Source organism: Dipodomys spectabilis, unplaced genomic scaffold (genome assembly GCF_019054845.1).
Source record: "Dipodomys spectabilis isolate Male_0828 unplaced genomic scaffold, ASM1905484v1 ptg000136l, whole genome shotgun sequence".
NCBI classification, from domain to species: Eukaryota; Metazoa; Chordata; class Mammalia; order Rodentia; family Heteromyidae; genus Dipodomys; species Dipodomys spectabilis.
In genome coordinates, this window is record NW_024870813.1 from 10582621 (window position 1) to 10609463 (window position 26843).

The 26843-nt window shown below is 37.7% G+C and overlaps 1 protein-coding gene across 6 annotated transcripts in view; it reads right to left on the reverse strand.

Moving 5' to 3' along the window:
- Positions 1-26843, reverse strand: part of Kat6b (lysine acetyltransferase 6B) — a 172920-nt gene that overhangs the window by 22026 nt on the left and 124051 nt on the right. For 4 of the 6 annotated variants that reach the window (XM_042690157.1, XM_042690159.1, XM_042690158.1 and 1 more), the window contains 7 exons: positions 26248-26380; positions 22703-23634; positions 21601-21722; positions 19423-19538; positions 18137-18278; positions 14810-14971; positions 11244-11337 (listed from right to left, as the gene is read on the reverse strand). In XM_042690157.1, the coding sequence (XP_042546091.1) occupies positions 11244-11337; positions 14810-14971; positions 18137-18278; positions 19423-19538; positions 21601-21722; positions 22703-23634; positions 26248-26380 (1701 nt within the window). The remainder of the gene's footprint in view (positions 1-11243; positions 11338-14809; positions 14972-18136; positions 18279-19422; positions 19539-21600; positions 21723-22702; positions 23635-26247; positions 26381-26843) is intronic. The other 2 variants (XM_042690160.1, XM_042690161.1) reach the window with 2 other exon arrangements.

Below are 26843 nucleotides of genomic sequence, written 5' to 3' on the forward strand. Positions count from 1 at the left end.
CTTCAACAGCTATTTAATTATGTGTGATGAGGTCAAAGAAAGTTTATGCTTAATTTATGAAAAGCTGGCAAGAAGGTTATTTCAAAGAAAATCCTCTGAAAAGCCGTGGATTATTAATGAAATCTGGTGATTTCTCTCCCTCTTCAAGAAAAGATTTATCTACGTTATTTAGCAAAATAAACAATGTTTAAAACAAATTCACAGGCAACATTCATTTTATCTTCTCTCTAAACATATTTGTTATGGTTTGCAGATTTTTAACTGGAGGCCACTGCAAAGCTGCAGGAGGGGTCAAGAGAAGGCTTTGAGTCCTCAGCTGAGTCTTTTGCTTTGGTAGGAAAACAATCGTATTAACTTTCTTAAATCAGTGGGGAGAAGCACCAGGCAAACCAGGTCAAGGCAGGACTTGACACCTTTGAACAGACAATCAACTTTTCTATGAAGAAGGAAGCCTGAAAAAGAATTTTTTCTTTGTTGTTGTTTTTGTTTTCTTCGTTTATCTGTCTTTGGAGGGTAAGGAGGGGCACAGAAATGGAGGGGCAAAGGGTGAACAAATGCAGCAGTGGTACTTACTAGATACTATGTTGAAAATGAACTATACTACTTGTGGGTGGGGATGGGAGGAAAAAACTCGGGAAGGAAGGGGTGACATTGTCCAAAAGGAAATATACTCTTCACATGATTTATGTAACTGTACAGCACCTTTACAACAAAATAAATTGTTCAAACTTAAAAAAAAAAAAGAAACCTGGTTTTTCAACAAATAATCGACACAGCTTCATTTCAGCACACTTGAAGACATTCTAGCCTTCTGCTTTCCCATTCTTAAATTCTAACTTTTTAGCAGATTCTCTTCTGTAAGCACTACTTCTGAGTGCCTAAATATCTGCCCCAAATTTGAAAATTACATAGGCTTCAACATTCTAGGAGTATTTGCAGCTTCTGCTACACTTGTCCTGTCATTTGGTTCTTAATAAGCACAAAACAAGCTAAATCCTTAAATGCTGTAATAATGTCTCTTCTTCATCTCTTTGTCCTCAGTTACAAATTTTTCTTCACTCACCCCATTCTGTGCAGCCATTCCTTGTTTAAATCTTCCATTTCATCTCCATTCTGTTAACACACAACTCTTCAATTATGTTTCTCTAAGTGTAAGAGTAGAAGCAGAATTTACAGGAAGGCTTTTCTCTAATGGACTAGACTCAACATTTGAGGATATGATTCTAGTATATTTCCTTCATATAAAGTGGCTCTGCAAACACTGCTACAGAGTTGATACCAACAGACCAAATACCTGTGTGCTCACGTTTTCATCTTAAAGCAGTTAAAGTGAAAACCTCTCTCTTTTTGAAACATCACCAATATAATGCTACCAACAAATGTAAAAAGATGCAGTTTTAAGAGCCAAGCACTAGGACAAGATGCTACAATGTGACCTCCCATTTTAAAACAATGGCTTTAAAAACAGCACAGACAAAACAGACTCCAACTCCAATTAACTAGCAAAAATCTGGAAATGAGGCTGTGAAGTATTAGTTGTGGCCAAGAAAGCCAGGGGAGATCAAAGTTATTTAGAAATAGTACCATGAGAGAATAAATTTTTATACTGGAACATCTCAAAGCAAACAGAATGTCTACCCTATATGGCCAAGGAGAATAGTTTCTTTGAAACCAAAATTAGTAATTTCAACCAATCAGAAGAAAACCTACCCCCCCCTGTCTTTTGGTTTCAAGCTGGGGCTTGAACTCAGGGCCTTGGATTCTCACTCACCTTTGTTGCTTATTGCTGATGCTCTGCCTCTTAAGTCATGTCATCACTTTCAGCTTTCTTTTGTTGGAAATAGAAGTCTCTTGGATTTGTTTGTTGAACCTGGCTCCAAACCACTATTCTCAGATCTCAGCCTCTTGATCGTAACTAGGATTATAGGTGTGAGCCACCAGCCGGGCACCGGTGGCTCACGCCTGTAATCCTAGCTACTCAGGAGGCTGAGATCTGAGGATCACAGTTCAAAGCCAGCCCAGGCAGGAAAGATCCTGAGACTCTTATCTCCAATAAACCACTCAGAAAACCTGAAGTGGTACAGTGGCTAAAGTGGTAGAGTACTAGCCTTGAGCTGAAGAGCTCAGGGACAACGCCCAGGCCCAGAGTTCAAGCCCCACGACCAACCAAAAAAATAAATAAATAAATAAAAGGAGTGAGCCACCAGCACCCCAACTCAGCTTATTTTAACTATGTAAAAAGGATTCCTCTGCAGTGCCAGGAATTAAACTGAGGGTCTGTGAATGACTGTGTTATATTCTCAGCCCTCAATTTTTTTAAAAAAATTTTTATTGTAAAAATAGTGTACAGAGGTGTTACATTTACATGAGTAAGGTAATGAGTATATTTCCTATTGAGCATTGTTACCTCCTCGTTTGTTTTTCCCCTACTATCCCTTCCCTCCTCAGCCCTTGATTTTTGAGACAGTCTTACTATGGAGCCAAAGTGGGCTGTTAACTCAGCTATTTGGTTCAGGCTGACCTTGATCTCTCCAATCCTGCTTCTGCTTCCCACTTGCCTTAACTTCCTGGGTGTTGAGATTACAGATGTACTACCCTGCCAGGCTGATCTGGCATATTATCTTAAGTGGAAAAATGGAGAAGAGAGTTGGAAGCACTTCTCTGTATTGACAGGTTCCCTTCACCCTCTGCATTATAGGCTGACATTAGATGAATCTTGTGTGTCTGACTATTTGCTACCATATGGGCCATGGCTAGATTATTCATCCTTATGTGTTGGGCCATCCCTGACATAGCCTATGTAAAACATTTTACAGAAGGAAAGCATAAAGGAATAGTTAACATGGGGGGGGAGGGGAAGGGAAGAACCTAGATCGATCAAGAACTAATTCTGTCAGAAGCTAGCTTTATGTATCTAGTAGCTGCTGACACAAATACAAAAAAAAGAGAATAGCCAGTTTTAGGCATTGACTTACTCATTTATTCCTGAACAAATTTTTATTATGAACCCACTCTTATGTTATACATGGTGCTTATAGCTTGGTTCAACAATGAACAAATCCCTGTCTCATGATAGAGTTGCTAAGGTTCCATTTAATTCTGATGATTAGATCATTTGATTATTACCTGAAGGAAATGCATATAGTAGTGTTTCAACATGAGTCACTGAGAAGACCAATCAATGTTAGAATCTAAACAGACAAAAGATTTTTTTTAAAAATCCACCTGCATGCTAACACTGGAAAAATTTTGAAGTATGTAAAGCAAGCAGTAGCACTCAGAAAAAATGAGACCATATGTTTCATATTTACAATGTTTTCATTGAGGCAATGAATACAAAGTATTCTATAAAGCTATTTATTTGCTTTTATTTATGACAAGCTTAGTTTAAAAAAAAGATACATAAATAAAACTGTTGGCTGTACTGTCGCATGCAACTCATTTCAATGCATTCAGTAAAAGTCAGCCTCTGAATAAATCACAGAGAGCTCAATTCTCAACTCAGATGTTACCTTTAGAATAGTAAAATATATCATACCTGAGCTCTATGTAATAAAAGAGTAATAGCAGAGGTTTTTAGTGAAACATATTATAATGAGAAAATTAGGAGAAATGGCTATTTTTCTAATTATATTACAGACCAGGATCTATTAAAATATATGTCATTATTATAGTTGACTACATAGATGAAAAAAATCTTCTAAGACCTAAAGGACACAGCTGCTGGCCCAGGACCTTCTGGCAAGTGTCAAGGCCAGAGGGCCCTGTTAGAACAGTTTAGGAAAGACTTGAGCATCATTTCAAAAGCACAATTTTAGTTGTGCTGTAGTGATCCTTTAGTGATTGCCTTGACTGCGGGCTGGAGAGCTACAGGAAAAGCTGAGCAGAGCTTTCTCGACAGCTTCTGAGGACTAACCCTGGAATTTCCCTTCCAAAATAAATGCATCAAGAATTGAATTATCTGGTAAGAAAAAAGGAAAAGATAACTGTTTATTCAACCAACCGTCTGTAAATGTGACTTAGTTCACACATTGTTTCCTGCCCAAGGCTGGTAGTGGATAACAACAATCTTGCTTGATGTCAAGATGGAGGCTACATTCCAATAGAACTCTCAGCCTCAAAGGAGGATAGGCACGTCTGTTATCACTCAAAGTAAGCCACCATCCTCATTCATATTCTAAGGAAGTTCTTCCACTGACATTTAGTTAACATCTCTTGAACGAATAGTAGGAGGCAGGCCCTTCCAGGAAGTTAGAATGCACAGCAGAGAATAAGGTACATACATGCCATTAGGAAACTCTGTTTTGCTGACAGACAGGGAAAAATGTATAACAAAACATGTATTCAAGCCCCAGCCCCTGCATGCTCAGGATAGAATCCAGGGTTTCACACATTTCACACAAGTACTTTACAACCAAACTACATTCCCTGCAACACCTACTCCCCTGACTTTCTATCAGTCAAGCCTGAAGTTGCATTTTTAAAAATGTTTCCAGTGGTGTCACTCACTGATCAAGATGCATTTGTATTCATAAATGGATATGTTGAATTGAAACTCCTTTGTACAACTACTTAAAGACAATAAAAATTTATATAAACCGAAAAGGTCACTAAAAAAAGCATTACCAGTAAAAATTTCATTAAGTAGGTAAATACCACATGTCAGATTATAATTCATACATCACTTAACTCCCCACAGGGAGTTTGTATGTTTTCACAGTCATATAACATATCCCTAAGAGACATTATCACAATCCCTTCAATATCAATACTTGTGGCACATTAAGGTTCAAAATGGGGGGAGTAGAATATTTGCCCTGAAGCCTGCTTGGGAAAAGAAGACAGGCTCTGGAGTTCTGGTTCCCTGTAATTGCAGGGAACAGTATGTCTGCCCACATGGAACCCACACTTGGGTCACCTATTAGAAAGTGAAGTTTTAAGTTATCACACGATACAGAGCTGTTTAGAGACCCTGTCTAGAGAAGGACAGTATAGCTCCTGGGGAGTATCTGCTCACTCCAAAACTGCACCTGACTTGCCCTGAGAGAGAACAAGGGGACTCATATACCATCCCTGATTCCTTGGACCTTACCATGAGTCAGGAAAAACCAGTTAAGGGAACCCAAATCCTACTTGGAGAAGTCAAGCCAGTCAGTATCAAAAGTCACTTTCCAGGTAGGATGAAATCACTCTAACCCTCTGCTTAAAAACACTCTTAACTTTCACTTAAATTGCATTTTGGAAAGTCTGTAAATGGAAGCTTTTTTAAACAAAATGGTCTATTGAAAGCAGTGTTAAAACTGGACGTTAATAGCTGGTAACCAGAACTACTATGAACTACATTCCTATATTCAGACATCATATAATAACACATTTAAGCAGTGGACAGTATATAAGAAGTAGAGGAAGAAAGCTGGTTTTTGAGAGACTCCTGGCACCATGCCCTTCTCAGTATACAAGAAGGAAGGACTTTCTTCTCAAGTCTACTCTCTGGACTGAGGAAGGTAAGGAACAGATACATTTCTCTGTGTAATGGAACTTCCTCAAGAAATCAGCTAAGAGCTAAAAAAAGAGATGAATGAAAAAGCCTGGGTATCACTACAGAATTAGGTTTTCAATACCTAAGCAAGAGATCCTGTCATGACGGTATGGACCATTTTACCTGCTAAAGCTCAGATGAGAAAGGAGATAAGGCACTAATTTTACCCCTAAATCAATGTTCTTAAAAAGTTGATTTCCTATTTTAATACTGGGTCATCTGCATGCATCTTCTAGCAGTATACACTAATTAGAGACTCAGTTTTAAGCAGTACACAGACCTCACACAGGAAAAGCAAGGTGAAATCCTCCACATACGAGACCGCAGAAAATGACAGCAAGGGAATTTCCTGAAGGGAGCATCTAATCCCCGCAACCATTCTCCCGTTTTCCATAAAAGATATCATGGACATTGTAAAATATTTCAGTATTGAATAAAGAAAGCCAAGAATTGAATATGTTAACAAGTTTTTTTTTTTTAAGTCTAAGACCAGGACTCAAACTTGGTACCTCAGGGTTTTGCTCATTGGCTACTGCTCTACCAACTAAGCCGTGCCTCTAGCCCTGTAACAAAATTTTATGGCTATTTTCCCAATTTAAAAAATGCTAGCATGTAGAGTTTCTTGGTTTACTTAATTGATGAACTTACCATTCATACAAGAGTATCCAAAAATGAATTAAGTTGTCACCTACACTTTATAGCTTTAGGATATGTACATTCTCATTCCCTCAAGATTAAGCCAAGGCTGCAGGGGGGAAAAAATAACACAGGACTTGGAATTTTTATAATTTGAATTAATAGATTTGTGCTTTAGGCAAGAAGATGAATTTAATCAATGCCTTTTCTGCATTTGTAATATACCATTCTGTGTATTACTTTTGTGTCCAAAGAGAGGAAGGTTGAGTTAATGTGCCTCAGATGACAGTGCCCGACACTCTGCATATGCTTAGAAACATCAGCTGGGATTATGATGACCATTTACCGCTACAGTTAGAGTACTGACCTCCTTTGCTTTCCCAACACCACATACTCCCAACTATCCTCCAGCTTCTGAATCATTTCTAGTATCTATGATGTGTTCCCTAAGGGGTGCCACTTCAAGTACTCAATCCTCAGCTTGTCCTCACCCATATCATGGGGATCTCCCACACTCCCATTCTTTCAGGGAACTTCCTCTTAAGTAGACAGTTGTTGAGCCTCACCCTGACAGGAAGCTGCTTATGGATGTCCAAACTCATAGCCTGGCACATGGGTTGCACATAACGTTCTCATTGTACTCACTTCTAAATAATAATACTTTTCATTGGGTAGACATTCATTGCTCCCTTTTTTGTGGGGGGAAGGGGGAAGGGATGGTCCTGGGGGCTTGAATTCTGGGCCTGGGTGCTATCCCTGAGCTCTTGTGCTAAAGGCTAGTGTTTTACTATTTGAGCCACAGTACAACTTCTGGTGGGTTTGTGTGTGTGTGTGTGTGTGTGTGTGTGTATTTTTGTTTTTGTTTTTTTGCTATGATTAATTGGATATGAGTCTCATGGACTTTCCTGCCCTAGCTGGCTTTGAATTATGATCCTCAGATTTTAGTCTACTGAGTAGCTAGAATTACAAATATAAGCCACAGATGCCTGGTGAAGTTTCACATTTTTATATAGCTATCTGTCTACTTTTTCATCATTTCATTGTCAAGATGTACTGGACTACCCAAAGATGAGATAAGAAATTAAGTCTTTAAAGAAGAAAAAAACATAAAATAAAAAAATAAAAAATTAATTTTTTTCTTTTTTGGTGGCACTAGGATTTCAACTCAAGGCCCCATGGTTGCTGAGCTAGACCTTTCTCTCATTATTATTATTTTTCTCTTTTTTCCTCAGGCTTTTTTCTTTTTTGGGAGGGAGGAAGGGATATAAGTTAACATATATGGGGGGGGGTCTCATGCTTTCTTATTTCCTAGCTTACCTGGGACCATTATCCTTCCACCCCTGTGAAACATTAATATGATATGAAACAATGCTCTTCTGCCTCAGCATCCGCAAGTGCTGGGATGATAAGCATATGGAGCTAAGTGCCAGTAGCTCACGCCTGTAATCCTAGCTACTCAGGAGGCTGAGATCTGAGGATTGCAGTTCGAAACCAGCCTGGGCAGAAAAGTCCCTGTAAGACTCTTTTCTCCAATTAACCACTCAAAAACTGGCTGTGGCTCTAGTGGTAGAACTCTAGCCTTGAGCATAACAATGCTCAGGAACAGTGCACAGGCCATGTTCAAGCCTCACAACTGACCAAACAACAACAACAACAAAAAACATATGGAACATTCCTAGAGCCATTCTAATTATTTAATAAGGTAACAAGGATGGAGAAAAAAAAGCAAAATGGAAAACAAATGGAAACAAATAAGTTTATCTGTATTTCAATGGTCAATCTAATCACACTGAAGGGAAAAAATTTAAAACCTAACCCAGGTTACATATAGACACTGTATTTTGGGCAGATCCCAAAGGCTCTATATACCAACACTATCCTCTAGTTAGGTTAGTTTTTCACAGTAGCATAAACTAACAATTATGAAAATTACTTAATGTGTAGTGTATGTGTGTGTGATATAAATAAATACACTGTGGCTAATGCAAGTCTGAGTAACAGACAAATATCCTATCTCTGTGCTCAAAGGGCATAAAAGCACGTATTGGTGTCTAAACACAGATGAGACTATGGTCTGAGGACTGAGGACTGAGGTCCTCAGGAAAAATAGATAACTCCATGAGTAGGTCAGAGAAGGATAAGAATAAAGTAATCCTGGAATATCATGTTGTACAAGTAAGTAAAGAAATGTTCAAATGATGGGAACATGTCAAATTATAAAAAGTCAACCAGCCTGAAGCAGTTCCCACAAAAGAAAGCTGAAGCAATTTACTGTTAGGGGACAATTGTATTGATGCTCTGGAAATAATCCAAGACAATACTGGAACAAGTTATACAATAAAATAAAAACCTATGAGTTTGTAATTATATAAATAAATGAGGAATTACAAAGAAGGAGATGGCTCTTCCTTACAGAATGCCACCTAATAAGTACAAGGAACAATGGGATTTGAAAACTACTATTTGGTAACTAGCACAGTAATAATTACTTTCAATAAGATCAAAAACTAGCAGATTAAAAAAATGGATGACAAATGGTACTTACATAACCCAAGAGATATTAAGTACAAAGGGGAAGTGGTAATGGTGAAGAAACCTGGCAACTACCATCTTTTTTTCCTCATTTAAAAAAATATTATTTCTTTTTATTTGGTGCCTTTAACCACCTCTGTTATGAAATATATAAGTTGTTGCAAACTAAGGTTCACCTTACTCTTTAACACCCTTGAACTAATTGTTCTTTTCTTCTTTTTTAACATTTTAAAAAATTATTATTATCTTTAAGTAGTTGTACAAAGAAGTTCCCATTCTACAAAACAGTATATGAATACATTGGCAGCTACCATCTTAACTTATGAAGGTAGACAGATCTTGTAATATGTGATCTTGAAAAGATGCACCAAAAAGGCCACAACATAGCTTACCTGGTATTCCTGCATAAAAGCAGATACACTGAATCTCAAAGTGAGAGGCACTGTAAAATAGAAGCCTGTGTGCTTCAAAATGTTAAAGTGCAGGCCCAGAGTTTATTCTCTAGTACTGCTCACTCTAGCCCCCAGCAAAAGTCAAAGTAACTGAAAACAAAATGAAAAACTAACTAGGTACTAATGCACATGAAAGGAAATCCAAGGCATAATAGGTAAATATGATAAAATAACTATATATGACAAGTGATCCTGAACTAGGTCCCTAGCCATCCCTGAGAAAAAACATTAGAGAACAGGCAAAATTCGAAATCTGAGTAAGATGTGTAAAATTAGATAACAGTACTGAATCAACATTAATTTCTTGATTTTGAATTAATTTGTATTTTGGTTATATGAGAGCACCTCTGAGGAAAAAACACCTAGTAATATTTAGGGATAAAAGTGCAATATGCCTTCAATTTTCTCTAAAAATGATTCAGGAAAAAGAATTATATGACAGAGAATGAAGATAATAATGGAAATTATGATAGATCAGAAGTGTGACATGTACAGAGGTACTTACCACAGAAGGGCTGATATGGCCCCAGTTCTAAAGTGTACATTAGAAGTGAGGAGAGGGTGCTGGGAAGTTGGATCAGTGGTAGAGTGCTTGCCTCGCATGCATGAGGCCCTGGGTTCGATTCCTCAGCACCACAAAAGCTGAAAAAACCTGGAAGTGGTGCTGTGGCTCAAGTGGTAGGGCGCTAGCCTTGAGCAGAAGAGCTGAGGGACAGTGCCCAGGCCCGGAGTTCAGCCTCCAAAATGGACCAAAAAAAAAAGAAGTGAGGAGGGTATGAGTTATAAAAGAGCTTCTTAAGGTGGCTCTTATTAATAGAGGAGATTCTGAACAGAGAAGAGGCAGGAAAGAAAGAAGTGGCAATGTTAGGGAAAAGAATGGGGAAATGGCAGCAAGCCCAGACTATTGGAAGAAAAGATTCGAGCCTTAAGGTAGTTGTTGGAAGTTCTTAAATTGTGAACTGAGGAGTTTGCTTATTTTGTAGGCACATAGATACTATCACAGGTTTACACTACAGATCTTAGTATTTACAAACAACTTATGAATGGTGGTTAAAAAAAAACACCTCTAGAACCATGATAGATGGTTTTGCCTGTAGAAATGATCACAGTATGAAATAAAATTGGTAAGCTAATAAGATGGCCCTCCTTGGCATAATTAGAATCCTGAATAACTAGGTCAGGAAGAAATACTAATATAATGAATTAATAATAGGACATGTTATCAAATAATACAAAAATAATGAAAGAAAAAGATTTAATTTTCTTTCAATTGATTAATAACCAGACAAATTGTAATCTATTAATCAATACACATACAGTTTTGCACATGGCCAGAAATGACTACTATCATGAGATACCTGGCCTTCATATTATATGGATATTAAAAATCAATTCTCTAAAGGTAGTTTTAACACTACATTTAGACATCCAATTCTATAAACAAGGAGAAAAAAGAACACCAGTATTTTATCCCATGCATTCAGTTTTAATTGAGGAACTGCAGAAGAGATAGTGGATATAAAACAAATCTTTCTTGGGAAATCTCTTGGATACAAACACTGTAATAACTTCTGTAATAGCAAAGAGAAATGAAGAGAAAACAGGTAAGAGTTATTTTCAACTAGTGCATTCAGGATAGGCCATATAGAGAATTGTTCTCCTAAATGGAAATAGCTGTTCTGCTCTGTACCATACAGGATTATAGACAAAATTTAAGAAAGCTAAAAATCCTTTTAAATAACACTTCCTTTAGCTTTAATCACAAATAATTGCCTCTTTTGGTGCTAATGAATATAAGCACTACAGAACAGAATGCAATTCTGCTGGTTCATTCAGGGTAATGGCTTTGTGAGCTAGTGACACTGAAGAGAGATCTAGTCTCAATTTCCTAGAGTACAATAACTAAGCAGCAGTAAAATTTTCACTTGAGGAAGATTTTCTAACCTATGTAAATAGAAATGGGAACACTCATTATCTATTGATAACAACAACAAAGTAAGTTAAATAAAGTTTTATATGTTACTGTTTCCTGTAACAGCCATCAGCTCCCTGGATCATGAAAGTAAATAAAGCATTTCACTTACTGAAATCAATGAGAAACCGTCCAAATCCTTGCCTTTGGTGCTGGGGCATGATCATTATGCAGGAGACATTATACTTCTGCTGGCAAAGCTTTTCCTAAGGGAAGGAGAAACAGATCAAGTGTGTCAGAGCTCTGCTGAAGTGGGCAATTCCCTGCACCTGCCAGTGTCCTTGCAAACTAGTTCACTAAGGTAAACCAGTGGGCTAGGTCAGATCTAGCAGAATAATCCTTGTGTGGTCATCAATCAAGCCATTACTTAATAACACACCATCTATTCTAGGCATGCTTTTCAATTATAGAATATGAATAATGAATCGAAATATGAGCCAAACAAAATATAGGCAGTATGGAGGAAAAGCTTTTCCAGTTCACAAACCATGGGAGATAGCGAAAGTACCATCTAGAGAGTTACTTAGTGGATAAGATTTAGCTAGCAACCCCGCTAAACAATAATTTACTATTCTTCGGTAGTAACCTGTCTTCTGCCTGTGAGCAAATGCCCCAGTGAAACTAAAATAGTAGGTATGTGGGTAGATATACACAAATACATTTCTCCTGTGAATAAGAAGTCAAAGTGAGAAGCTAGAAAGATAATGAATCTGCATTTCAAAGTAGGAAAACAAAACAAAACAGACAACAAGAAACTCCAAAGCCTCCAAACAAAATTGAGACCAAAAATATTACCAGCAGTTTGAAACCAGGAGAAAAACGGAGTAGAATATGGTGAGAAAAAGTTCTAAGAATCTAAGTTCACAGTTTTCACAGGATGTGGCACCAGGACAGCAATATTTTATTCAGAGTACACAGAAGCTGCCAACCTACACAAAGAAGATCTCGAAAAGGCTTTTGAGGAAGTGAATACTCTGGCTAAATACAAACCACAAATGAGATTGACCACAAATGGACACAACTACATCAAAGAGTTACTTCAGAACACCCAGCTCTGTAATGAACTTACTTGAAAATCATAGGAAATGCTGGTGAAAAAACCCTACAAGGAAGAATTAAATATTTCTTTGTGAAAAAGATGAGCTCCCAACTTTTACATTTTTGTAGCTGTCTGTGGAGCCTATTAAATATATGCAGAGAAGACCCAGGTGCCAGTGAATCATGTCTGTAATCGTAGCTACTTGGGAAGCTAAAACAGGGAAGATTTCCATTTTAGGCCTGGGCATACATGCGAGATTCCAGTAGCTGGGCACAGGTGTATGCATCTGGAAGGCAGAGACTGGGAGAATCACATAAGGCCAATGTGGGCAGACAAGGCTGTGAGAGACTACAACAGAAGCTGGGCATGGTGGCACATAACTGTCATATCAGGAAGCTGAAATAGATGGATCATGGGCTAGGCAGGCACCCTAGGCAAGAAGCAAGAACCAGTGCAGGGGCTGGGAAGGTGGCTCAGTGGTAGAGCGCTTGCCTTGCATGCATGAGACCCTGGGTTCGATTCCTCAGCACCACATAAGCAAAAAGAAAAAAGCCGGAAGTGGCACTGTGGCTCAAGTGGTAGAGCACTAGCCTTGAGCTGAAGAGCTGAGGGACAGCGCCCAGGCCAAGAGTTCAGGCCCCACAACTGGACCGCCCCCCCCCCCCCCCAAAGAAATAAACCAGTGCAAAGGAGAGGAGTGCAGGGTCTAGTCAAGGCGTTGAAACTCAAGAGGTAAATACTAGGCAAGATCAAGGCCTTGAGTTCAAATCCCAGTACTGACCAAAAATGGGGAAGGGGGAAGTGTAAGAATGAGTCCATTTGCTTTCACTGAATGTGCATATCAGATAATCAAAATTGTTTTGTAAGGTTAGACATAAATGTTTATCTAAAACAGAGATGTAAAAAGAATTTATCCTTGATGACATGTTCTTTCTTGTCTAGAATTAATTCCATCTAAGGGGTTTTGAAATCTAATTCAACATCCTCTTAACCTTTCTTTACCACATGTACTAACACTAAATTGCATGTAATGTATCTTTTAAAGATTTTTTTTTCAATACTATACCACTTAAAACTCAAATAGTAAGGAAGGAAAGGACTCCCAGCTATTTAGAAAAAGTTATCGAGACCTTATCTTAAACAAACCAGGTATGCTGGTACACTCTTGTAATCTGTTATGAGGCAGGAAGATGTCTGATGTCAGCCTGAGTAAAAACGTGATACTGCCTAACAAGTAAACTAAAAACTGCCAATATCAAATGTCCTGAATGAATATCCTTCATAAACTGTGATATATAGGCTTTGAAAATAAATGATCAGTTTCTGGGAAAAACAAACAGTAAGGTATGGGAGTATGATTCAATTGGGAGAGCAAGCTTGTGGTCCTGAGTTCAAACTGCAGTACCACTTTATCTAACTCATTCACTCACTCACATCTGATCTTTACAAACTTACATAAAAGCTAAGGTCTTTTTGCAGACTTAATAAATTTCCTATTTACTGTTTTATTCTGTTAATCCTCTGACATTTTTTCAGTCTATACTATCTAGATTAACTTCTTTTCCATTTAGAAGTTTAATTATATATCTATATTAAAACATTGAGGCAGCTTCCCATGAATGCTATTACTGATTTCTGTTTATGGTCTCTTAAATTTAGAGTGACTTTCATTAATACACCCACACACACACAGACACACACACACACACATATCCTATTTTTGATCCTCTGTGAAACTGGCTCTTCTAAAAAGCATTTCATTTACATTATGGAAAAACATTTAATGAATCAATTATGATTTAATAAGTTACTTATCACCTAATATGTAAAACTACATCTTAACATAAATGAAGTACAGGGTTTGGATTATATACCTTGTTCCTAGGAATCTCACAATTACCAGCTCTGTTTATGTAACCACGTCCTCAAGTATCAAGGTCACTATCAGGTAAACATTTCCTAATTCAGTTCTTCTTTTTGCATAAGTTATTGTTTTTGAGCAGAAAGATGTAAGAGAACTGCTCTGAACTGGAAAAAAAGGTAAGTTATTGCCTATAACAAAAGGGCTTCCTCGTGGTACTGAGTATAGATAGATGTTTTCTAAAGCTGAGGCTTCTTTTGAACATAAAACAAAAGCACAGAGAATAAGAGACAAAAGTATAAAACTAGTCTTCCATCAACTTCACTACCCAAACACCAATGTTCTAAACACACTGGAATCTTGCTGACCCCAGGAGGAAGGCCTTGTGGAGAAAGAAGGAACTCATATAGACAAGTACAACATTACACTGAAAGCTTCATGTTGACACCACTTGAGGAGCAGGAGAATAAACTTTAACATTTAGAAAATTGAAGATGCTAGGTGGTCTGCAAGGCAGCAAATACAATGTCATCTGATGCTAACAGTCTGCAAGACACACAGTGCTGAGGTCTTTTACTCTCTTTCTTAGGCATCATGTTTTTTTGTTTTTGTTTTTTTCTTTTTAAAGGAGCTCTGAACAAGAAGATACGCTTTTCAGAAACATGTGCCACTTATTCAAATTATAGCCATACAAAAAAAAAAGCCCTGTTCAAAGAATTGGGCTCCACTAAAAACATTTCAAAAAAGAAAATAAAGGTCATGCTGGCTCTTGTTTTACCTTAGAGAAGTATCCAACCAGATGACAGCCTTTTTCATCATTTTTTGTAAGGACATAAAAAAGGAATGGCTCGACATCATAATACAATGTTTTGTGGTCCAGGAAGAGCTTGGCTAACAAGCAAAGGTTTTGGCAATAAATTTTGCTCATATTCCCATCAACCTGGTAAAAAAAGAAACAGACAACATCATTTAACATAAAAATATCCCTCAATTTAAAATTGTTTCTTCTATATGGCATTGGAGAAAGTACATAATTTTATTTCATAAAGTCTTATATAGAGAGATTAAAACACTACATTAAACAAGGGCAGAGTGAACCAGAACAGCTGTCACTTAGCAAATAAAAATTCTGCTTTTGTCTTAAATTAGGGCAAACTTAAGGCATCTTAAATTTCTTGACAGGCTATCTAAAGAAAGGATAAACTACCAGAGTAGTAATTTTTATTTGTAATTTATTATACCTTAAAATAACCAGTCACATCTTTTCTTTTTCATTTGAACCAAATAAATGTCAATTAAAAATGTAAACAAATCAATTTACTTCTCAAATATGTTATACTTTTATGTTGTTTTCAGAAGAGCTTCAAATAAAAAGATACTGTATTTATTCTGATTCCTCAGAAATGTGGCTTAGCTAAAACAGATTCCATTTTGGTTTTATCCCAAGTATCATTCATTTTAAATATAATTGGAAAAGATACAATTTCTATGTTGGGATTACTTACAGTGGATGTGAGATGAATTTCAACCTACAATGGGTAACGATTACAGTCTACTTCTCTTCAAAATAAAGGAATCAAGCTGTGATACTGATGGCTATAGACAGGAGGCTAGGCACACATGCCAATTTCTTTGATCAAATGTAGTTACTTGTTGAAAACAGAAAGCACAGCAGATTCCCTAGCACTTTTTTTTTTTTAAAGGGGAAATGGGTATTTGCTAACCAGAGCTCTTTAACAGCGAACTTGACCATTCTTGAGTCTCCTGTGGACCATATGGGTTCTCATATTGCACAAATTATTTTTAGACTTCATCTAACCATTTCCCTTAGATGAAACCTAGGTCCCACACATAGCAACATAATCAAATATGGCACCAGGCACAGACAATACAATTCTCTCTTTAATTAAAGGAAGTTGCTATGTATTTGGAAGTATGGTCCTTTTGGAAATAGTAGTATATTACAAAAAAGAAAGATATAAGTAAAATTCTGGCCAGTTATGAAATCTAATATAAGGAAGAGAAAAAGAGAAGATAGGAAAGTAGAAACCTGTGATTTTTCTTTTCTTGTTTTATAAATCACTCTTATTCTAAAAGAAAAGTATTCCTCATGTTATACTCAAAATACTAGCAGTTCTAGCTCCTTTTTATTTTTTTATTTTTATTTTTTAAAGTACCAGTCCTGGGGCTTGAATTCAGGGTCTGGGTGCTTTCCCTGAGCTCAAGGCTAGAGCTCTACCACTTGAGCTCCAGCTCCGGTTATCTAGAATTATAGGCATGAATCCAACTCCTTTATCATATTAGGAAATTGGACAAATCTGTGTCTGAACCCCTCTCACGTGCCCTCCAAGAGCAGCCCATTGTCACACACGTAACAAGATTGTTTTGCTCCTGAGAAGACTACCTGGGTTTATGAAAGCTTCAATCTCACAGGTGACTCATGCTGATTTACTTAATAATTACTTAAGGCGAATAGTATATTTTTTCTTTTAGGAAACAATGAAATAGCTATTTCAATTTAATTTTTGTTAGGAGAATCTAAAATATCAAGGCAGGAGCCAACAGGGAAGTTGACCTTAATTCAGCTTTAACTTAGAAGAACTATATGCCTCAACTAGTTGAGGTGGGCTAACCAGCATTCCATTATTAATAACAGGAAGGTCAGTCAATGTGTATGTAGCTAGCTTTCCCTTGAGCCCAGTGGTTCTCAGAGGAAGTGACTTTGTTCCCCAGGGTACTTCTGATTATGTGTAGTGGAACTTTTGGTTGACATAACTGTAAGCATCTGGTGGGTATAGGATAGGGATGCTGCTATACATCTTACAATGTACCTCATAGCACTTATGATGATCCATTATTCATCTAGAAATGTTAGTAGTCTCCAGGCTGGAAAAACCCTGTGACCAGCCCTTAATAAGAGTGAATCCTTAACCCTCCCACCAAGAAAATGCTTCTTTGTTCAAACTAACCCCTTCACCCAAAGAAGTATGATATAACTACGAGTAGGCATTTACAGAACAAAACAAATACAAAAAACCCACAGCTGGAGTTTTTTGTGTTCTCTGAGCAGTCTTAGGGAAAAGAACCTAGCAGGCCCCAAACTAAGAGAGGGAACCTGGCTCATGTGAGAAACTCAAAACCTTTCTATTATCATCCAAAATGGCAAGGCACAACAAGCCAGAGACAAAGAGAACTGTGGAGCTGAAAAATAAGTTTTAGCTCCAAGAATTCTGAAAAAGAGAACCCTAAGGTAGAACTGTGTTTCAGAGAAAGACAGCATCACATCTATTGTACCAAAATGGGTAATGAAAGGAAAGGAGGACACAATGGAAGTATCCATCTAGAATAAACATTATGAAGGAGAGAAGTAAGATGTCCTGCGAACACACAATAACAGGAAAGAAGACATCATGTATTCAAGGTACAACTGACTCAGCTAAAACTGAATCCTTGAGACTGATAACAGAAACATTATTAAACAATGAAGCTATAGAAGCAAAGACCTTCTGCTACTAAATCAATTCTAAAAACACAAAATATCTTCAAATAAACCTAAAAATGACAGACATATGGCCACAAGGGGTTCCTGTGAACAGCAAGAGTTCTCCAAGGATGGCCAGCCACCTAGATCGGGGGTGGGAGGACAGTCCCAACATCTGCTAGGGTCTCACCAAAAGGATTATCTACCCTGCCAAGAACTGCATGGAAACACAGGTGGTTGTGTACTGAGGAGATATGCACAGCTGCTCAATTCCCTGGAAGAGTGAGCACCTGCCAGACATTGGCTTGAGCTGCTGAACAAAGCTAATTTCTCTTGCCAAAGAAAATGAAATTTACAAACACCAAGGAGATCATAAATTCACTGGTGAATGTATCTGGTGTAGATAGGGACTGGGGAAGACACCCCCACTCCACCCCCAAGTTAATGTAATGAAGTAAGGTCTCTTCCTCAATCTTTTTGAGGAAGATTGAGGCTGCTTGATATGGTTAGACATTCTAAAACATGAAGTGTCAAAATTAAATATTCTTTGTAGTCACAAATCAACAGTATACAGTCAACAACTAGAACTGAGATTAGCTGAGATTTTTGTTTACATATGCTTACCTCGAATACTGAAAGGTCTTTCCTTCGGTAAATTTCATTTGCTGGAGGATGAAACCATCCACACTTCTTTGAGTGTCTTAGCAAAATATTTTTACTTCTCATATATTTAAGACAGAATTCACACAGGTAAAGCTTTGGTAATCTGTTAAAATTTAAAAGTCAAAGGATCTGTGAAATTGATTATAGTGTTCAAGGGAGGAAATTAAATATTATTTGATTTTCCCTAGGACATAAAAGCCTCGGAAAATATTAGAAATAGTTTTAAAAAATAAAAGAAGGAGCTGGGAGCTGGTGGCTCATGCCTGTAATCCTAGCTACTCAGGAGGCTAAGATCTGAGAATCTCAGTTCAAAGCCAGCCTGGGAAGGAAGTCCGTGAGACTCTTCTCTCCAATAAACCACCAGAAAGCCAGGAGTGGTGGTGTGGCTCAAGTGGTAGAGCGCTAGCTTTGAGCTGAAGAGCTCAGGGACAGTGCCCAGGCTTAGAGTTCAAACCCTATGACTGACAAAAAACACACACACCAACCAATAAATAAATAAAGGAAAGGAGCAAAGGGTCTCCTTAGGCTACCTACCTCAGTTACTTTTTTATCTTCTACTTCTGCTAACTTTCCATAAAATACTTGAGAATAAAATGTCAGAAATCAGAAATAAAATTCACAACCTCATTAGAAAAATGGGTGGGAAAAAGGCAAGTACAGAAGAACCCTACCAAGCACTTTATAATAGATATTTTTTATAAGGACTTGGTTTCATAAAACTAACATTTTCCCTATTCACCAAAGACAGCATAATCTGGAAGTTCCAAAGCCAAATTTATAATGCTGTGCAACAAAAGAGTGTAAAAAATTTACACAGAACAAATGCAAGAAATTTACACTATTTTTAAATTTTGAAATGTGTGGCAGCTGGGTGCTGGTGGCTCACACCTGTCATCCTCGCTACTCAGGAGGCCAAGATCTGAGGACTGCTGTTCAAAGCCAGCCCTAGCATGGAAGTCAGTGAGACTCTTATCTCCAATAAACTATTAAAAACCAAAAAAAAAGCCAGAAGTAGAGCTGTGGCTCAAGTGGTAGAGCACTAACACTGCGCAAAAGGAGTTCAGGGACAGTGCCCAGGCCCTGAATTCAAGCCCTAAGATCTTTTATAAAAAACAAGAAAAAAAGTTGGGTAAGATAATCATTTCATAAGTACTTAAAATTGACTACCAAAATGTATGTCCTAGAATTCCTGCTTTAGAATTGAGAATTTTCCTTTCTTACACAGACTGCCAGACTCATTCTATTACCTTGCATATTCCTGTGGGTAAGGCGAGGAGTACCAGGTTTGGATTTCGTATTTCCCAAATTCTATTACAGAAGGGTACCGACCACAGTCTTCCACTCCACTTTCACACTCAATTTTCTGACACACAGAGAAAAGAAATATGATAAAATACAAATATGAAGAGGATATACTTTACTTACACTTAATTAGTAACCTCTTATCAAAATCTATCAAGATCAGAACACTAATCACAATTACGAATTTTCATGTTGAAAACACACTACAGCCGTGTGCCGGTGACTCATACCTGTAATCCTAGCCACTTAGTAGGCTGAGATCTGAGGATTGTGGTTTGAAGCCTGCCTAGGCAGGAAAGTCTTTAAGACTCTACCTCCAATAAACTACTCAGAAAAAGCCTGAAGTGGCATTGTGACTAGCCTTGAGCAAAAGAAGCTCAGGGTCAGAGCCCAGGCCCTGAGTTCAAGCCCCAGGCCAGACAAAAAACAAAACAAAAACTCCAAAACGCCCAAAATACCCTTGTGAAATAATAATTATCGTTGTGTTAGGACATATCCTAACAACATGACAAGGATAAAGTGCGACATCAATTCACATAAATATCTACAGAATGGCATCCCACAATCTGGCACGATGTATTATAAGATCATGTAAAATTTCAGCTCTGGGGGATAGATTCAGCTTGACCATACCACACCAGCCTAGTAAGGTCAAAGCCCTGAGTTCAAACCTGAGTATAGGATGAGGGGAAGATCTTTGATTGCCTGATTCACTGAGTTAGGCCCAGTGTCTACTACAGCACCTTAACACAGAACAAGAAATATTTCTTTTTGTTTTATTTTGTTTTCCTTCCAGTACTGGGACTTGAACTCAGGGCCAGAGTACCTTTCCTTAGCTTTTTCACTAAATGCTAGCAACTCTACCACTTGAGCCACACTTGTACTTTTCTGCAAGGGCTAGTTTGCAACCACAGTCCTCAGAGCTCAGCCTCTTGATTAGCTAGGATTACAGGCATGAGCCACTGGCATCTAGCTAAGAAATAGTTCTTGGGACAAAAAAAAAAAAAAAAAAGAACCTCCAAATCCAGCTTTTTCATGTCAGAATGCAAGGCCTTTGGATATTGAATTATTTCTCATCATCTTTATACATGAAGGTCAGAAGAAAAAAAAAAACAGCATGTTTAAGGACTTTTAGCTCCCAATGGTTGGGAGGAAACCGGTGTTACTCTTAGCTTAAGGGCAATCAATATACACAGTATCTTGTTAGGGCAGAATGATGACTAGAAATACCCAATAGCTCCTAAGATAAAAATCACAAGAAGTTTTTAGCCTAAGTGGATTTAAAAAAAAAAAGAAAGAAATTAATAAATAAAACTTATAAGCCTACTCCAGACAACACTGTCCCCACAAGGCTACTGACATGAGAAATTCACAATCCTAAAAAAATTGCCTTGGAGAAGTCTAATGTTTGGGTGACAACTAAAACAGAGCTGAGAATTTAAATGAGATCATTAAATTACTAGACACTGAAAAATGATTTCAACTGATCAGGAAGCACAATATTGCTTTCATCAATGCCAAAGAGTTAAAAATATCAGACATTTTTCATATGACTGGCCATCTGTGTCTGAAACAGCATCAGTAAAGTGAAAAGTGATGTTCTTTTTGGTAACTATTTTAAGTTGTTTTCTAAGTTCTGGCAAAAATAATCAGAGATTGATTTCTTCTTACCTAAAAATGTTAGGATCTTGGTTATTTTTTGTTTTGTAGTCTCCTTCAGCTAGCATTATCCTGACCCATTTTGTGAGACCAACGGAGTCCTTTTCTACTTTGAGAGCACTCTGATGTTATGGCTTTTAGATGTAGAGTCAACAAAAAATGGGCATGGCAGGGAGGGAGGAGTTGGAAAGGTGGGGAGGGAAGGGATTGTATGGCAAAAACAAAGGAGGAGGTAACAATGCTCCATAGGAAATGTACTCATTACCTTACTCATGTAACTGTAACCCCTCTGTGTACAGTATCTTTACAATAAAAAACATTTTAAAAAAGGGCATAACATAGAACCAGAAAGAACACTGACACAGAGGGGGCATGCTCTGTATTATAACTAGCACAGTAATTTCACACTAACAGTTACAAGCCAACTATTACTCATGTATTATAATGTTCTGGCTAAGCCTTACCTCCCAAGACAGTTCCTGGGCTTGCTTAAAAACATCCAAATCCTCTTCAGTAACGACGTCCTTGTTTCCAATCACATTTACATCTGTACTTTCTTGTTTGATGCTTATTTTAATTTCAGTATCTGTCATTTAAAACCAGCAGAAAGTGCATTCACTGACTTGAATCATGAGTAACCACCATCTTATTACCAAATGGTACCAAATCAGCATAGTGGGCAAGCAGGGATCTCCTCTTCCTTTTAGCTTTATAAGATTCTAAAGCTAAGCACTGCCCAAAAATCCAGCAGTATCATTTCCCTACTATACTCAAACTTGTATTTGAATTTATCACTGTCATCTTTTTTTTTAAAAAATAACTTTAACAAATACATGAGAAAAAGAGCAATACAATGCAAAATAATATTTTCAACCCATATTAGAAGTTACATCAATGTCTATTTACAGTATTCCCATGATCAGTTCTGAAATCATAAAATCTACCAAGTTGTCCAAATGATACATTTTAGTTTTCTGTTGTATAAAGGGGAGCAAATGTAATAGGCCAATTTGTTCAATGAAATTAGTTTCCTCCCTAAGGTGGATACACACACAGATACACACAAATCCAACGCACACTTCACAGAATCACAGATCAGGCTTTGTTGAGACAGAAGCAAGATGAACTTTGTCATGGGAGAGCAATGGAGCAGAGGGAGATGAAGAGCTGTAATACCCCTGTTGAAAGCACTAACAGCACACACCAAAAGGCACTGTGGCCGAAGAGGCAGCATGGGCGAGAACGTGGCAAAAGCATGACAGTGGCTACTCATGCGGGACTACAAAGCCATAAGCAACACTATGAAGGCATCTGGGGGTCCTAGTGTTACTACGAATGGAAATAAATAGTAAAAGGTGGGAGAGTATTAGTTAGAAAAACATTTTAGAGGTTTAGTCAGCATTAGGAAAAGGTCAGTTTCATTGCTTCTGTATGAAAGTGAAGTGAGAACAAGAGAAATAGCTAGAACCTATGTGACAAATAGGAATTGATTGATTGATTGATTTGGGGGGTTGGGGAGAAAGGGACGGGGCGCAGGTTTGGTTGGAGCTTTGACCTTTTGCTTACCATCATCCTGATCAGGTTTAATCCTTCCGTCTGTCAAGCTCCCCTTCCCTGGTGAGGGGGTCCCCATCTGAGGGGTCACTTTATATTTTAATCTGCCTAGTATCCTGTGCTTTTTAAGAAAAGTTGTTCGCTTGAAGTGAGCAATTGCTTTAAAAATACGTCCTCTAGCCATCCCCCAGCTAGAGGAGGAGGAGTGAGAAAGAAACCTACTTCTAATATCTCTTTTTCCAAAGAAATGGGCTTTAGATTTTGCCGTAGAAGAGAATTCAGTTTTACGACGCATACGCTTGGGTGGTGCATAACTTGGGTGTCCCTTTTTTCGAGACTGTCCCTGAGTGGTATAAATATGAGAAAGTCCATCAAAGAGTGCCTTCAGCTGGCTGTTATTAGTGAGACCGCTAAAGGAGGGCACACTGGACTGGCTGGAAGAACTCTGGGGGGAGGTAGAAGAAGTGGAAGTGCTGGATTTTTGCGAATTGGGGCTCTGACCAGAGACAGGGGCGGGGGGTGGAAGTGAAGAAGGTGGAGGTTTTAGCTTTTGTGTGGTACCTGTAGCCAACACATGAGAAGTGCATGACTGTTTCTGAGAGACCTTTTTCCTTGGACGATAGTGCTTGGAAAAGTCTATTATTTCCCCTCGTGATCTGCGACCATCAGGTGATGGTGTAAAAAACTTAGTAAGGCCATCAATGAGCCCTTTGGTTTTCTTGTTAACTTTAAGTGTAGAGGCAGAAATGTAGGTGGAGGTGGTGGTGATTTTGGTGGTGGCACCAGGCCGAGTGGGGTCTGTAACAGCCAATCTGCTGCTTGAGTCCTTCCCAGATGCAGCATGACCAGATGAAGGTGTGGTACAGACTTTAGTCTTTTGACCCCTACCAGGTGACCCCCTTCCTGTGAATGCATTCATGGATCCTTCATCACTGGTTACAGACCTAGGCAAAAATTTAGAGAATAGTATCAGCATTTAATAATAGAATTATAAAGGTATCTAAAAACAAATTTATCGCAACTATATGCATAGTCAATGTGCTTAAACTTCAGAAACTGAATTGTCATTTGAAGAACTGTGTATGTGTGTGTATGTGTATTTGTGCCACCACCTAGATGTTTCTTAGCTGAAAAAGCTAACAGCAACTATATTTGCATGTCATGATACTCCCAGGGACCATCCAACCTTCTAGAAGAATCCATGTGAACCTGAGGGCAGTATAAGGAAGGAACATTTTGGAGAGACTAATAAGAACACTCAATACTTTCATTATAGTTCAAGAAAAGTCAGCTATTCCCTGTGTTGTCACAAGTAATTATGAATTCCTGAAATGTCTTTTTTTAAGTTTTAGAGGAAGTAAGTAATATGTGTTATCCAGAAGCTAAAGACTAAACTTATCTAAATTCTAATTAAAAGAAATTTTGAACTCAATGTGGAATTTATATAAGTAATATTTGGGTATGTCTATAAATTTGTACTTAAAAAGATACTCCTTCTTCTGAACAACTTACGCTTAGACTGACAAGATAGCCTATAATGCTCTTTCAGGAGAGAAGACAATTAATTACAGCATCAAATACTGCTAAAAAAAGGACAACAATAGCAAAAAACTGAAGAAATGATTAAAGAAAAGCTACAGCGGGTCAGACATGACATGGAAAGTCTGGTGAAGAAGCAGCACATTTACCATAGTCATTATCAGACACCTGGCATCAGACTCTTTGCCCAAGGTTCTGACTGATATTTGCCTCTGGATTGTTATGGAGGTCACTCCACTTACATAGCTGCCTGCATGAACTACAGCTGCCGGTCTGCACCTTAGACCAGTGGGAGGGAAGCTTTCTACACTGCAGTAGAATTTTATACAATAGAAACATGGGCATGTGAATTATGACAATGCTGGGACCCAAGAATGCACTTTCAAAATCGTCAGTTTAGCTGAAGACTAATATGGAGAAATGGAAGCCTGAAAATGATATGGTATTGAACCTTTTAAATATCTTAAGTAATCACAAATAGAAGAACACATTTTAGTAGTTATCTCCAATACAAGCTTTAATGAACCAGTTTCTTTGAAGCTCATTTGAGGTGGTTAAACTGCTAGGAAATCGATCTACCATATGACAACTGGATCCCTGAACATGGATCCCTAGTGTCACCAGAAGACACAGTAAGGTTTACCAACAAATATCTCATCTAGGCTAAAATTTTGTATCAGAATGCTACATTCAAACTGTATCTGGAATCCATTGTCTAGAAAGGATAATATGCTTAGAAAGCATGCAAAAGAGAAAACTCCCTAGACTGTCTTAAAAATTCCTAAGTTCAAAGGACAATGTTAGACAAACAAAAAATTAGGATTGGTGCCAGATGCAATTTTCAGCTGTGGCCTTTCTTAGAAAGTTTATATTGTAATTCTTTTTTTTTTTTTAAATTGGGTCCTGTGGATATAGTCTCAATTTAAGAACAATGCTTATATAGGATGAATGTAAAAATACCTAATTTCTACTTCAAATGATACTAATATGAAAAATCCTATGCATAAATGTTTTATGCTTATCTCAAGAAATTAACATTTAAGTTTCACAGAAAAGTCAAGAAAGGAACCTGCATTTCCTCTTTCTCCTTTGGGATATAAAGTATAGGAGAACACTATTTTTCTGAGAACAGCTGAACTAACTACTTCAGATACAACTTGGGGAAAAGAATAAGTAAGTAAGACTCCATAGTGTGCAAGGAGGGTGAAAAACTATTCATTTCTAAAGCACAATGCCTCTTTCACTAAGCGTAAAGTGAGAAAGTGTCAATCGAATGACAGAACTGATAGAAGCATACAAGTTAACTGATTTGATTTCTAAATACCTTTATATACTCTATAAAAGTAAAAATAATAGCAATTTAATTTTTTATCTTTAAACTTTTCCAACTAACTCCTGCTAAATGGGCATCAGTGGCATTTATATATCTACAGCATAGATACAAAAGGCTATCACAGAAGATTTGCAGGCCACTATGAATATATGGCTTTCTGTGTGTCTGTATACATGCACACTTTGCAAATGGCCCTAACTCATCTGCAGGTTTCCCAGACATTACTATTTTGGAAAAGTGGTAAAACTATGAGCATCGGAAAAGAGAGGTATTTTCCAAAATGTTATCTGTATCAAGAAGATTCACTATAGAAATGTATGGACAAATTCGTCTCATTTTAAAATGCCTATGAAAATATTTACATAATTGAGATCTTCTAATACTCAGCCAGTATTAAAGTAGGATGAACGATTCTTTCCAAGTCTTACATTCTGCTTCCATCCTGTTGCTTGAAAAAAATGTCACTCAGTATCACAACTACTACCAAGAGAAGACCCAAAAATGCCAATTGTAAGTAAAAGCAATTTTTCAAAAAAATTTCTACAGCTTATTCAAAAGAAGAAATATTCTTCATTCCTTGAGTTTGGAAAAATGATGTTAAAAGTCTAATGGAATCTAAGGAGCTATTGTTACTTCCATTTTAAACCCAACATAAAAGATTTCTTTTGATAGGATCTCAACCTACAACAATCGTTGCTTTAATTTATTTTTCGGTCGTCCAATGGGTTTTGCATAACGTCGTTTTATTTGTGCAGCTTTCTCATGAAGTAGTTTTCTTCCCTTTTTCTTTGGTCTGCAGACTTGGCAAATCCACATCCCTAAATTAAAATATATATGAGAAAAATACTTTAATGTTTCATTTAGAAGATGTTAAATATAAACTGCAGCTGCACAAGGATACCTATTTGCAGAACTTCACTCTGGAAAATGGCAGAGTGCTGGTGGCTCACCCCTGTAATCCTAGCTACTAAGGAAATTGAGATCTGATGATCATGGTTCAAAGCCAGCTCAGCCAAGAAAATCTGAGACTCTTAATTTCCACTACACTACCAAAAAAGCTGGAAGTGGAGTTCTAGTTCAAGTGGTAGAGCTATAGCTTTGAGCAAAAGAAGCTAATGGACAGCATCCAAGCCGGAGTTCAAGCCTCAGGACTAGTACATGTGCGTATGCACACACACACACACACACACACACACACAAAGAAGCTAATGGACAGCATCCAAGCCTGAGTTCAAGCCTCAGGACTAGTACATGTACGTACACACACACACACACACACAC